This window comes from Sitodiplosis mosellana, unplaced genomic scaffold (assembly GCF_009176505.1).
Source record: "Sitodiplosis mosellana isolate CC-2019 unplaced genomic scaffold, AAFC_SMos_1.0 Smas_scaffold_5712, whole genome shotgun sequence".
Lineage (NCBI taxonomy): Eukaryota > Metazoa > Arthropoda > Insecta > Diptera > Cecidomyiidae > Sitodiplosis > Sitodiplosis mosellana.
Window position 1 is genome coordinate 262,365 of NW_022600954.1, and position 13,026 is coordinate 275,390.

A 13,026-nucleotide genomic window follows, 5' to 3' on the forward strand; every position below is an offset into this window, starting at 1 on the left:
ATCAACCGCAAAGGAAATCCGTTGCTTTGAGAAGACTCAAATATTTACGTCAAGTTAAATAGCGTTTCAGCGACAAAAGCCAATTATAAGAGTTTTTCTTCCTACAAATTGCCAAGTATTTCCGTCAATCGTTGACAAACCTATGAAAATCGTTGATATTTTTCAAAAATTCTCCCGAGTAGAAAATAACAATTGATTACGACTTTTTTAACTGCATTTTTCTCGCTGGTTTCTTTATTTAATTAGCAATGAAAGTCGTTTTCAAAGCGGTGATCCGATAACAAAGCTCACGTTATGTGTTTGTGTGTGTGTGTGTGTGTGAATGTGACCTGGTAAAAGAGTTTGCCTCGAAGGGCAAATGAATTTAATTTTTCTTTGGATGCGAGTAATTTTAGAGCATTTTATTGAATCAAACTAATTGTTGAGAATTCTTCTCGTCGCTGCGTCATGAAAAGTCATAACGACCAAGACGATAATCGGAGCGTACATTCGATGCAATTATGTCTTTAGTGCAAATTTCGTCGTCTGCAATTCTTTTTTATTTCTTTTTTCTCCATCTTTTGTTTCTACTTCTGTACCACATTCGAGTGTTATTGTCGACACGAAAATCGTTCCTTTTGCTGATTACTAACCATGATTTGGTCAAAAGCATCTCGTGAGTGTTGTTTTTTTCTCCCTCTCGTCGAATTGCTGTAATCGTTCCACGATGGCAATGCTCATATGATTGTGTTACCCGAACGAAAGTAGCCGTATGGGACGAATTAGCCATTTCGCGTCGATTTAGATGTCATTTTATGGCAACATACACATAAAAATTAAATGTGTTGCGTGTAAGTTTACACGCACTTTTCACCTCTCATATCATTTTAATACTTGTCTTATATGTCTGGTAATCAGTTTCATTGCTCTTGTTCAATTGTTTTCTCTGATTTCATTTCAAGCTCACTGTGCTTTGAGTGTGTGTTGTGCGCTGTATATGTTTCTGTGTGTTCAAGTGCTTTTTCCTTTGCAAGCAACCACCCGATTTGAGTCGAATCGAGTTTAAAACAAGTCATAAGAAAGAGTTTGAAACCCAAACAAAACATTGAGATACACAACAGATTGAATCGGTTAAATCACTCCCGACGCTATCATCACAATCATCTCAGCGACAATACAATAGAGAGAGAGACTGCGTCTATTTAAATGCTTTGTGATTTTTGTTGCTTCAGACACAACGTGTGCTTGCGGTGGTGGTACAACACACACATTTCGGCGGTGAAATGAATGGTGTTCTTTGTTCATGGAAAGCTTTTTCACCCCCACTTATTTATAGATTAATGTGACTATAATAACTGAAATAAAACGACTTGCTGGTATCTAAATGCTACACTTTCAATCGAGCCAAATTGAACCATTTGCAGAATATTGTCTCGCTCTTGTTTATGCGTGTAAATCGACTGAAATATGTTTGATATCTGTTGAAAATTTGTGTGTGGGGTTACAAAGTTGAAAATGTGTATATGTGCGCGGAATTTTGTGCTTAAAGTTTGAGCTAAATACGGAAATAAAATACATGATGAAGCATTTAAAACATGAATGATGAAAACTCAAAATTAGAAATTCCGAAAAACGCAATCCGATTATGCGTAAAGCTCCAGTTCGAAAGCACAAGTTTTGGCAAAGCGGATTGGTTTTACCCTCCTTCATTCACATATTTAAAATCCTTAGATCGCTCACCTCGGGTCTGGCTGGACCCCTATGTATTTGTATACATTTGTATGGGAATAAGGTATGCATGCCATCTTATTTTTCATGAGACTAATAAAAGATAAGTGATAACTGTCTTCAGCAAAGTTATTAAGCGGGTCAAGTTATACAATTTTTTTCTATTCGCCATCTCCTTATCTCTTATCAGTTCCGCGAAAAATGATAAGAGATATCTTACGTTTTTCGCGGTGTTTCGCGCAACTGATAAGAGACAACGAATTTATGCTCTGGGTAAAGTTGTAGTACTTTATCTGCCCCACCACTTTGTCGAAGACAGTTATCACTTACAAGAGATAAGGAGATGGTGAACTGAAATAAATTGTAGTACTTGACCTGCTCTATAACTTTGCTGAAGACAGATATCACTTATCTTTTATCAGTCTCGTGAAAAATGAGATGGCATGCATACCTTATTCCCATACAAATGCATACAAATACATAGGGGTCCAGCCAGACCCGAGGTGAGCGATCGAAGGTGTAGTTTTTGTATATCCTTATTTCATCCTTTTTAAGGTCTTTTTTAATGGATCTTTTGTTAGATCGATAGCCAATGAAATTTTAGGCAGGTAACTTAAAACTCAAGTCGCTAGCTAAACTAGAAATGTGTTAAATTAACGATCAAAAACGAAAAAGGTCTGGCCAGACCCGGGTGAGCGATTGAGGGTTAAAATTCAACTCAAGCTTCAATATAGTACTTTGGATATGTTTGGAAATATTCTCACTTCTGAGTGGCGAGCTAAAAAGTGAAAAAAATCAAATCTATCGCAACACTTGAGCCATGAGTTCGATTTCTGCCATGAATTCGGCTTTGAGCGTAGGTTTTCGATATTTACAGACAATTCTCGATCTTTGGACATTCAAGTTGCTGCAAACATTTAAGCGGCTTAAATCGAGCTCACTGTAAAAAAAATTGTATTCTACTTGCAAATATAAGGACATTCGATTCTAAATTCGTCGATGGGCTTGGAAAGTCATAGATTGAAAATTAAGGCTAGAATTCGAATTAAAAATACTTTTGCGCACGGGATTGGCATTGCAGCAAAATAACTGTGCATATTTCCTTTTAAAACCAATGCAGTTGAATTGAAAACGAGAAAAATCGGCATTCAAAATACTTACAATGCATTCAAATTTTTGAGATGGTTTAAAGCTTTTCCGGGTACAGCAGAAAGGCCACAATTATGTAATGATAAACGTTTTAGTTTATTTAATCCTATAAATGCATCTGAATCAATATGTAATAAACTATTGTCGGATAGTATGCTGAAATCAAAGAAAATGGGACTTAGTTTAATTTTGATCAAGAACAAAAAATAAATTTTCAATTCCATTCATCGTAAATTACGATTTGTAATTATTAATAATGGAATTGTATAAAAATTGCCATGGAAAATAAAGCTAATTAGAGAAATGAAAAAAATCAAGGAAAAGTCCCTCCTCCAATCGAAATCTAAAGAGAAATTGTAATGAGCTTACAGTTCTTCTAAATGAGGTACAGCTTCGAAGGATTTTTTTGGCAGCGTCGTAATGTTGTTGTTACCAAGATCCCTGTGTGAGTGTATGTGATGGAAAAATCCCATTAAAAACGAAAATAGCGAAAATGTTGCTGTCATTGGAAATGTAAAACTTACAGTTTGATTAAATTCTTTGGTAGCTCGGTTGGTGTTTCGTTCAAGCCGATGGCTCGACATGATAAGGTTAGTTCTTCGATGGAACCGGAGCATTGGCAGCCGCGTTTTTCCCACACTGCGCACATTTGTCGCGTTGAAACACCATACGAATCAAACTGTTCCAGTGCTTTGTCGTAAGCATCTTTAGCTTGTCGTTCTGAATTTGGTGGTAGAATCACCACCGATTCGCTCATTGAATGTTTCGCTTTGGTGGTGATGGTTTTGTGCGTCCGTTGTGTCGTTGTTGTTATTTGCGTTGTAGTCGTCGTCGTTGTTGTTGTTGTTGTTGTAGTAGCCGGCGTTGCTGTTTTGGTTGATTGAAATGGCTGGTATTTGGTGCTCGTTTCGAACGGATGAGTTGACCTCGACACCGATGTTGGCATTGATGAAGCCGTCGGTTCAACTGCCATTCGAACGCCAACATTGACGCTTATGGTGAGCAGGACGCAAAGTCCTCTCACCCATCCCATGCCAAACCCAAGTTTAAATTATTTGGATAAATCGCTTCTTCGGCCCCACACACTTGGGTGTGTGTGTGTCTGTGTGTGTGTGTCTGTGTGTGTGTGTGTGTGTCTGTGTGTCTGTTATTTCACTTTATTAATATGATGATGCTGCGCCGAATGAAATATTGCCCAAAAATGCTCGCAACCAAAGCATTCATATTTGTTTTACACACCAAAAAGAATGAAGCGGGAATCGAAGAAAATGGCCAAAAATTGCTTCCGTGACGATTTCCGCCGTCTTGATTAATTTCACTCAAATTCACACTACGCGAAACGTATGAAGCGTGCATTTGCACGAGTCTCCACCATTTTCTCCAAGGCTTTTCCAATTGTTTGCCCCGTTGTATTTGATTACGCTTGACTGAACAATTCTTTTTGAAACTTGTTAAACTAAGTTTGTCGTCAAACTGTTTACGGACAAGATTGATTACACCGTATTTCGAACGTTCACCACTCAGTTTGTTATTTCGTTGTGTTGTTGTTTCCTTTTTTGGTAACACAAATATTTTCGCACACAACTTTTTACTCACTCACACTCTTGATGGAGCTAAAATCGGCATTTCGTTCTTCCGCTGTTTTTTCCTTCAACTCGTTCGACTTTTCGATCTTCAACGCTATTTCTCAATCTCTGTAGTTTTTTTTGCTCTTATTCTTCCTTTTGCTCTTTCTCTCACATTCTTTTTACATTTGCTCTGTGCCACTCGTTTAGTCTTTTCTTTCTGTTTTCTCTGTCGACTTCACCTTTCCCTCTGCTTTCCTACACTTTCACGTTTCCTTCGCGTTTTGGGCTTTTTCTTCTTCTCTTTTCTCCTCTTTACCCCTTTCGTTCAAATGTTTTCTTCTCTCGTTTAATTCGTGAAAATTCCTTTTTCACCACTTTTACTCGTATATTTTGTACTTGGTCTCGATGGTGGTGCTATCTTCTCTATTGTTAGTTATTTGCATTTAACGGCATAAACTGTAACAAATGGCAGTGTTAAGCGGCATTGGCGGCGTTGAAATATCCAAAATCAGATTAGTGCCCATATCTGCGAAAAGAAAAGAGAGACATTGTCAAAGGCAAACAACAACAAGAGTACTCATAAAATACATATTATGAAATTGATATGAATGAACATGCATTACGATGTGATTAAAATTAACGAGAGTGCAATAAATCTTAATTTTATCCGGCACAACATTTTGCATGGGAAAAGCATAAAACCATAACATCGGATACACACTTTGTCGGCGTATCGAAAATAAAATCGGCAACACATGTGTTTTGCGGCACACCATATATGTAAAAGCATTCGGTCGGTATAGAGATGTTCACACATTCTTTTCGTATTGAGATTTGTTATGAGATAAATAAAATGTTTATCATATTAAATGCATGAATTTATAACACGAAATAACATGCTGAGGGCCGAATGAAAAGAATCAATGCAAACAGAGTACAAAAAACTGTGTTTTCTTCTTTGATGTGGATGATAAATTGAAATTTGAACGATAGCAATGGAATGAGGTGACAATAAATTGAAATTTAATATTAGAATATTTGAAAAAAGTGGAAAAAATGAGAAATTCGACAAAGAAGAAAATATCAGAGAAAAACGGAAAAAGATTTAAAAAGAAACAGAGTTATTTGGCTTAAAAAAGCTTGAAATGTAACCTCCATGGGCTATTGACTCAGTTATATTGAGTAAGTCTCGTCACTGCGTGATTTAAGAAAGAGAAAAAAACTCGAATAAAAAAAATGAAATAATTGGAATGAATTAAAAAGAGGCTTGAGCACAAACATAGTGCGAAGAGTATAAAAACTTAAATTAAATTGCAAAGCGAACAAAAAAAAATCAAATGAGAAAAAATCGTCATAAAAAGTGCGATTTTTCGCCTTAAAACCAATCACATTTTAATCGAGTCAACTGGAAAATGTCACTTAAAACCTAACGATTATATGCCAAAACGCGGCCCTTTGGCTCTCTGTGTGTATTGCAATTTAATATAATTTATTTCACTTTGTTTGCGCTCGTTCGAATTAATTGGATTATACGACACTTGGAGAGGGTGAGAGAGAGAGAGAGAGAGAGAGAGAGAGAGAGAGAGAGAGAGAAAGCTGCGACGCCATAACAATGACCATAGTCAATTTCGATGGGATACTTTGGCTGAATTTTTAGTGGTGGCACTTGTGCAGCAGCAGCAGCAACAGACGCATCAGAAGCAGCGGTGGCATTAAACAGTAGTCGTAGTAGCATCATCAATCCGTTTGGCATACAATAGAGAGCCATAAAATTTAAGTAGCGAACATAATTGTTTCGAAACTATTTGTCTCGTCGAGTAGGACGAGTTTCCGTAGAACATTTTATAAAATGCAAATGGTCCACGCAAACACACACACACATAGAGAGAGAGAGAAAGAGAGAGAGAGAGAGAGAGAGAGAGAGAGAGAGAGAGAGAGAGAGAGTGAAAAAAACGAGTCTATTAAAAAAAACTAATTACGTCCAGAAAATGTTGATATCCTACAAATATGCTTGATGTTACGAACGGCAGATATAAATTAATGTTGACTGCATTTTGCCAGAGAAAGGGCGACGAAAATGAGCAACGAAAAGTAGAAGAAAGGATTATTTTAATACGGACAGCGATTGTTCAACAAGAATGTTTGCTGCGTTCCTTGCGAGATGTGACCTATTTAATTATGGTCGTCTCGGTGTTATTAAAACTATTTCTGCGTCACAGCCACGGCAGACGGCAGAAATGGCGGCAGTTGCCTTGCTTGTTGAACATGGCACCCATTCAATTATATTTTGTGTTAAAAAAAATGTCGAACGAAAGGAAAATATGTTGGCAGCTTTTTATCGATGCTGTCAATCAGCGAGAAACTCTCTTGACAGACATCCGTTGTTGTTCTTATTGACACGCAATGCAAATGACGCTCGTGTTCTCCTCCGCACATCCGATGCGAATATTCATTAATTTCTGCGTCAATAAGTTCAACTTCTTGTCGGAAAACTCACTCACACTCTCTCGCACACTCCAAGTTAATTTACTCAAGTATTTTTCGGGATTAACGGAACGTTTGCATTAGTTTTGGCGTGGCTATGGAATGAGGCCATCGTTTCAAGTGGAACAACGAATTAAAACCGATTCGTCCTTTGTGTTTGTTTCACTTGAAGCTGAAACGTCGATTCGCATAACACAAAACGCCAAAATGCCAACTATTTCGGTGAATATAATGTAGCACATAGCCGGAATTTTTACTAGAAAGATTCCAATCATTTGATGAACAGGGTGTAACCGAAATTCTGCCGAATGACGGGCGTGCGCGCTGACTAATTGCACCAATTTTCGCGGTTTAATTATATGATTTTATCAATTTGTTGCTGATGAGGAAAAAAATGGTGGAGTATGTATTTTCGGCGCCCAAAAATAGAACAAAGAAGCAAAAACATCAATGAAACTCTAGAATCCGTATCCACAATGAAACTCGAAAGACTTTTCTTTTCCTTCTGGAGTTGAACTTTTCATTTCCCATGCTTGAAATTCCGTCCCATGAGTAATATCATGAGTTCGCTTATTTCCATTCAAAATAGCTTAAAATAAACTTTTATTTTCGCCCAAAGAACTTCATGATCAACAAAGTGCGCTGTAAATGGAAAATACCCAGCTACGAATACTCTAACGGCATCTATACGGTATAATTTGGAGGTATAAGTAAATGCTTTCATCATAAGGTTAATCCAAATGTTGGAAATGGCATTTGTCAGAAATGACATTTTAAACGTCATTCATGGTTCAAGTCAGTGATCTTTCGATACGGATAAAATCAATGCAAACTGAACTCTGAACAGTTTTGGATTTGCTGAATATATTACCATTGCGCTTCACTGTGTTGTTCATGATTCTCAATGATGTACAAATATTTTCAATGAACTGAATAATGTTCCTATTTCACCGCAGGCTCCGCAGTTGTGACGAGTGATTTACATGGATTTTCATTGTCTTTTTTGTCGTGTACGAACGATTTAACGTCGCTTAATTTGAAGTAATGTATTCAATTCAAAGCCCTTAAGCTTCACCCACGATTCGAATGCAAAGAGATAGCCAAGTGGTGGGTGGGAGTGTGTTTGTGTGTGTGTGCACAAATCGATTTTTATTGTTCAGCATGAACATGTGCAAATGATGATAATAATGTTATGTTAGCAATTAGTAATCATCCGATTGGCACAATCCCACTAATATGATAATGGAGAAAATTACGGGCGACTCATTCAATCGACTAGGATATATATATATATATATATATATATATATGCGTGACAACAACTGGTTAAATCTATATTCCGCAACATAAATAAATTCAATGGCTTATGTGCTGACGCGTTTGGATATCACTTAATTCCCATAATAGCATCAAATCCCTCGAAATGAATTATGACGATCTGAAATCAAAACAAACCAGAGCAATCTACATTTGTTAGTCGTAAATCAAATACATGCACATCTCTCCCTCTTCCTCTCTCTCTCTCTCTCTGTCTTTCCTTCAAACGGATGTGATTTTTGGCCAGCACTCCAAGGTCAAACCAGCCCATAATTCATAGCTCAGCTTTGAATCAGTCAAATAAATGCACCGAAATTGAATTTTGATTTCTTTTTAAGCGATACTCAGTGCCAGTCATGGCACGCTTTTATCGAAAATGAAATTTTTGGCTTATCCAAAACTGTCGACAGTCGTCTATTCCATTCCAAAGTTTTCTCGTTTTCACCATGTGGCAGAAGAAGCAGAAAAAAAAGAGTCGAGCATGGTGGTTTCGGTGGTACATTACTGGTAAATGAAAATTGTACGAAATTCGGTTTCATATATATTATAAAACTTAACCCTGTGATCCTAAAGTAACCAGATACGCCAGACGCTATAGCTATGAAACCACTAAATATTTGTGCATTCTTGTTTGGAAACAAATGGAGGGAATCGAACTAGCTTTCATTTGATACTTTATAAAGTAAAGCCTGTATACAGGCTACAATTGGTTAGCTGAATGGAAAGTTTTTTCTGTTCATGTACTGCTGTAAAAAAAAATGCGAAATTTTAGCAGAATTCCACATTTTTCCTCCTCTTATCTTGTGGGTTTGTAGATTCTTTTCAATTGTCAAATTGGGACTCTTAGGACCAAAACACATCAATTTGACTTTCTGCATCATTAGTTTTATGAAATTTAATTTTTTCAAGCTTTTATAGTGATTTGACACTTTTTACTCTTTTCCGATTTTCTCGACAAATACGCAATTTTTCAAAAATCTAAGTATGAGGTCTTTCTCTATTTATCGTGGCACAAAACATATATCAAAACAATTCAAAAACAAAAAATTGTGCATCAAAGGGTTAAGCAGAAAAGTCAACAAACCCAAATGTATGCACAAAACTTTATTTCATTCACTTTAGCAAACTAATATTCGTCGGTGCGTCATATTTTAGTGATATGATTTTCGATGGTTCGGATTCAGCAGAAAAAAGAGAATAATGTTCATGCATATGCATGCAATTTTTATGAAAACCGCCCACATTTCATTCCCACTATATTGCCTTGCAACTTGACATGTTTTTTTTTTGACATGATTCCAAAATAGATTGCCAGTCAGATACATAAACACATTTCAATCAAGCAGCAAAATCCACTCACAACACAAACAATTTCATTAAATTGCTTGAGGTTTTTGTTGATCAAATAAAATCAAATTGATTTTCTCCCAGTGAAAATTTACACGATTGCAAGTTTCCACCATTTGAATCGTCAAAGGAATTGAGAGAGGGATTTTTTTTCGGATGAAATTCATATAGCAAAAGAATTTCTCAGATTAAAATGAAAATCGTGATTTTTTTTTCTTTCAATTTTAATCCATTTTTTACATTTATCCGGCGGATGTGTTGGATGTATTTTCTCGTCTGCTGTTTCGCTGATGCATTTTTCTCTCGAATAAATTATTTCAATTCAAAATGATTATCTTTTACGAAATCGGTATGGGAGTGAAAAACGCATCAGCCAAATCAAGTCAGTGCGAAAAGCCATTTTTCAACTGGGTCTTTGTTATTCAAATCGAATTGTATAATCCGGTATTAACCATTTTCTGCGTCAAAATATCTGTTATAAGCCACACTCAAAACGATTTATCGATTCATATTTCACATGAAGTTACTACAATTTCGCTTCCCACCCCAAACGCCTATCCAATAAATTATGCCATCTGAAATCGAATATCTCTAAAATCATATAATAATCCCAAAATATTTTCTTTAATTTTCTCAATTCCTCGAATGTGTTCCTCTGTTCCCTCTCTGTGTGTTTATATATGTGATGTTTGGAAAATCACATAAAAATCATTTTCTATACATGTATCGCAACGTTTCTAATATATATTCCAAGCGAAACTACTGAATCCAATTTGCAAAATGAGCTTTGAACGACGAGTGATGAAAAAACATATAAATAAAATAATTCCCGAAGTTTTGTGGGGGATAGTTGACTGTGTTCGTGTGTTTTTTTCTCTCTATCTATCTATCTCGATGTTCATATCGGTGCTGCATGTTTATACATTTATCCAAAATCACATGATGATAAAAACGATTGTGTTCATATGCGGGACAGTGATATGCGCATCCAATGTGTGCTACTGTGTGTGTTTTTCTACTGTTCTTCATTCGATAGAAAGTTTTCGTTCTCGGTCGATCGGTTCAACTGTTCTTATTGGATAGTATTTCACCGATTTTTTTCTTCTTAACTTTGCTGTGTGTTAAGTTTCATTGCAAGAAGTCCAATTGATGTAATATGTGTGCAATGAAGCCATGAATGATTTCGAACACAGAGAGATATAGAACGGGAGCGAAAAAAAACAGAAAGTGAAGTTATCGCAGTGTTCGGCTTTGATAAATAATAGTTGATGGTATTACAGCGAATGATGTATGAAGTTGGATGAGGAGTATTTTAAGTTCCCCAATGAATTGAGGAAAAATACCCTCTATTGATCGTCCTATACATATCAAACGATAAGCTTTAAGTACAATCGAATTTCGAGGAATTTCGACGAAAACAATCTTTTTGGTGTGCTGCGCAAAATTCGTCTATGAACGGAACGAAACGCAAACGATAGAGTAGACGAAGAAAAAAAACATTTAACAAGCAAATAATAATGAACGAAATACTTTACACATCACCATAACAATAGATTTAGCGTCATGCCCGTTTAAGCGTCAAGCGGCATGAGCACAAAAATACTCGACTATCGATAAATACACAGTTCCATTAAGAATACGAGTTTGGAATGCTAAAAAGCCAATGCCAGAAATGAAAATACAGTCAATTACAGATAGCTGAAGATATATGCTGAGCATAGATACTCAGCAAGCTGAGATTGGTACATTTAGATTTTGTGACTTCCCTGTCATGCAAATTCATGTGATAAGATGAATCTGGTACACATTTTTCGATGCTTTCCATGAAATTTTCTGTCATAAATTCATCACATGAATTTGCATGGCAGGGAAGTCACAAAATCTAAATGTACCAATCTCAGCTTGCTGAGTATCTATGCTCAGCATATATCCTCAGCTATCTGTCATTGACTGTGAAAATAAAGCCAAAATAAAACAACAATAACGAAGAGAGCAACAAAAACAACAAAAAATTGTCCAACGCAATGGATATTTATTTCCATTCATTTCCGATTTTTGTGTCGCCGCGTCGTCAATGGCTGCATGGTGTTGGGCAATAATGCTAAGTCGATTCTCATCGTTAAACACCCGGTTTTATTGTTCATTTGAGGGTGTCGATTCTTTAGGTGTCGCTCTCTGTCTCACTCTCTTTCTCTCTTTGTGGCGCGACAATAAAAGTATCACATTTTAAAATCACCAACGACTTGACTTTCTTTTTTTATTGTTTCGTTTTTCCTGGTGCTGGCGGGCGGGCCCCCCGTCCGACAGTCATAAAAAAGCCGAGCATTTTTTTTAATACCAAACTTAAAATAAAGCGAAAATTGTTTTCATTGTTTGTGAAATACGACGGAAATATGATGAAATGTGCAATTTTTTTGTATGTGTGCGTCTCCCCTCTTGGTTGTCTTGCTTGTATGCGGGCTTTTGAGATTGCATCGAATACAACGAATCGGATGAGCTAAAAGCTTATGTAAGCAATTTTATGCTTGTCATCCGGTCACAACACACCATGCTGCCATTCTGAAGCTGGGTCTCTTTAATTGGCCGAAAAAAAATCTCTTGATCCAATGTTATTTAATGCAAAACATACGGTTTTTATGAGCAGATAATATAAAAATATGGGTGAGAGTTTTTGGTGATTTATAGCACACAGACGCTAACAAGTTTGGATTAAAAAAAATACCGACACATACATTTTTGACATCTCATTCTTGAATTAAATTCATTCTCGTCATTCTCATTTCCACAAAGTAATCATTCGTGGAATTTTTATTTAACATGCTCGTTGACTCGTTGACTCGTTGACTCGTACACATAGCATGACGCATCGCATATTTTTTTCTATACAATACGCGACCTAAACTCCCATTGTCGACATGAACCGCCTCGCTCTCTAACTCTGCGGACTTGGAGGCAATTCTATTTGCATCATCGTTGGCTTTAATTGTGGTCCATTTTGGCAAAATTCAAAAGTGAAAATTCGCAACTACACGCTCTGCACATTTTTCCCGAGAAAAATTTAATATCTTTCATAGCATCGCCATGTGACGTCCCAAAATAAATATTACTTCTCCCTCTCTGTCTCTCGCTCTCCCATGCCTGCACTCTATCTAATAAGTTATTTGAAACGAGTTTTCTGGCTCGATTCAGACCGGAATATTAATGCCAAATTATATGTGTCATGTTGACTGTATCGCAATATTTTATTACACTGACCATGTACACATTAGACTTGACACGTACATTCACCGCGCGGTCAGTTTCAATTAAACTGTGTTCGTTTTGTTTGGTTTTTTTTTCTTCTTTCGTTCGATTCGGTTTTGTTGAACAAAGAAAAGCAACTTTTAATTACTTGAACCAAGTCAAATGCCGAAACGGACTTTTTCACTTAAGGAATTGCTTTAATTGAATATGA

General features: G+C 36.5%; 1 protein-coding gene across 1 annotated transcript in view; it reads right to left on the reverse strand.

Moving 5' to 3' along the window:
- The window catches only part of LOC129572900 (leucine-rich repeat-containing G-protein coupled receptor 5-like), a 54,210-nt gene that overhangs the window by 12,572 nt on the left and 28,612 nt on the right, over nt 1-13,026 (reverse strand). Inside the window, exons 3-5 of the mRNA XM_055453014.1 lie at nt 3,381-4,950; nt 3,226-3,297; nt 2,869-3,012 (exon numbers count right to left, since the gene is read on the reverse strand). Coding sequence (XP_055308989.1) covers nt 2,869-3,012; nt 3,226-3,297; nt 3,381-3,889 — 725 coding nt within the window. The 5' untranslated portion in view covers nt 3,890-4,950. The remainder of the gene's footprint in view (nt 1-2,868; nt 3,013-3,225; nt 3,298-3,380; nt 4,951-13,026) is intronic.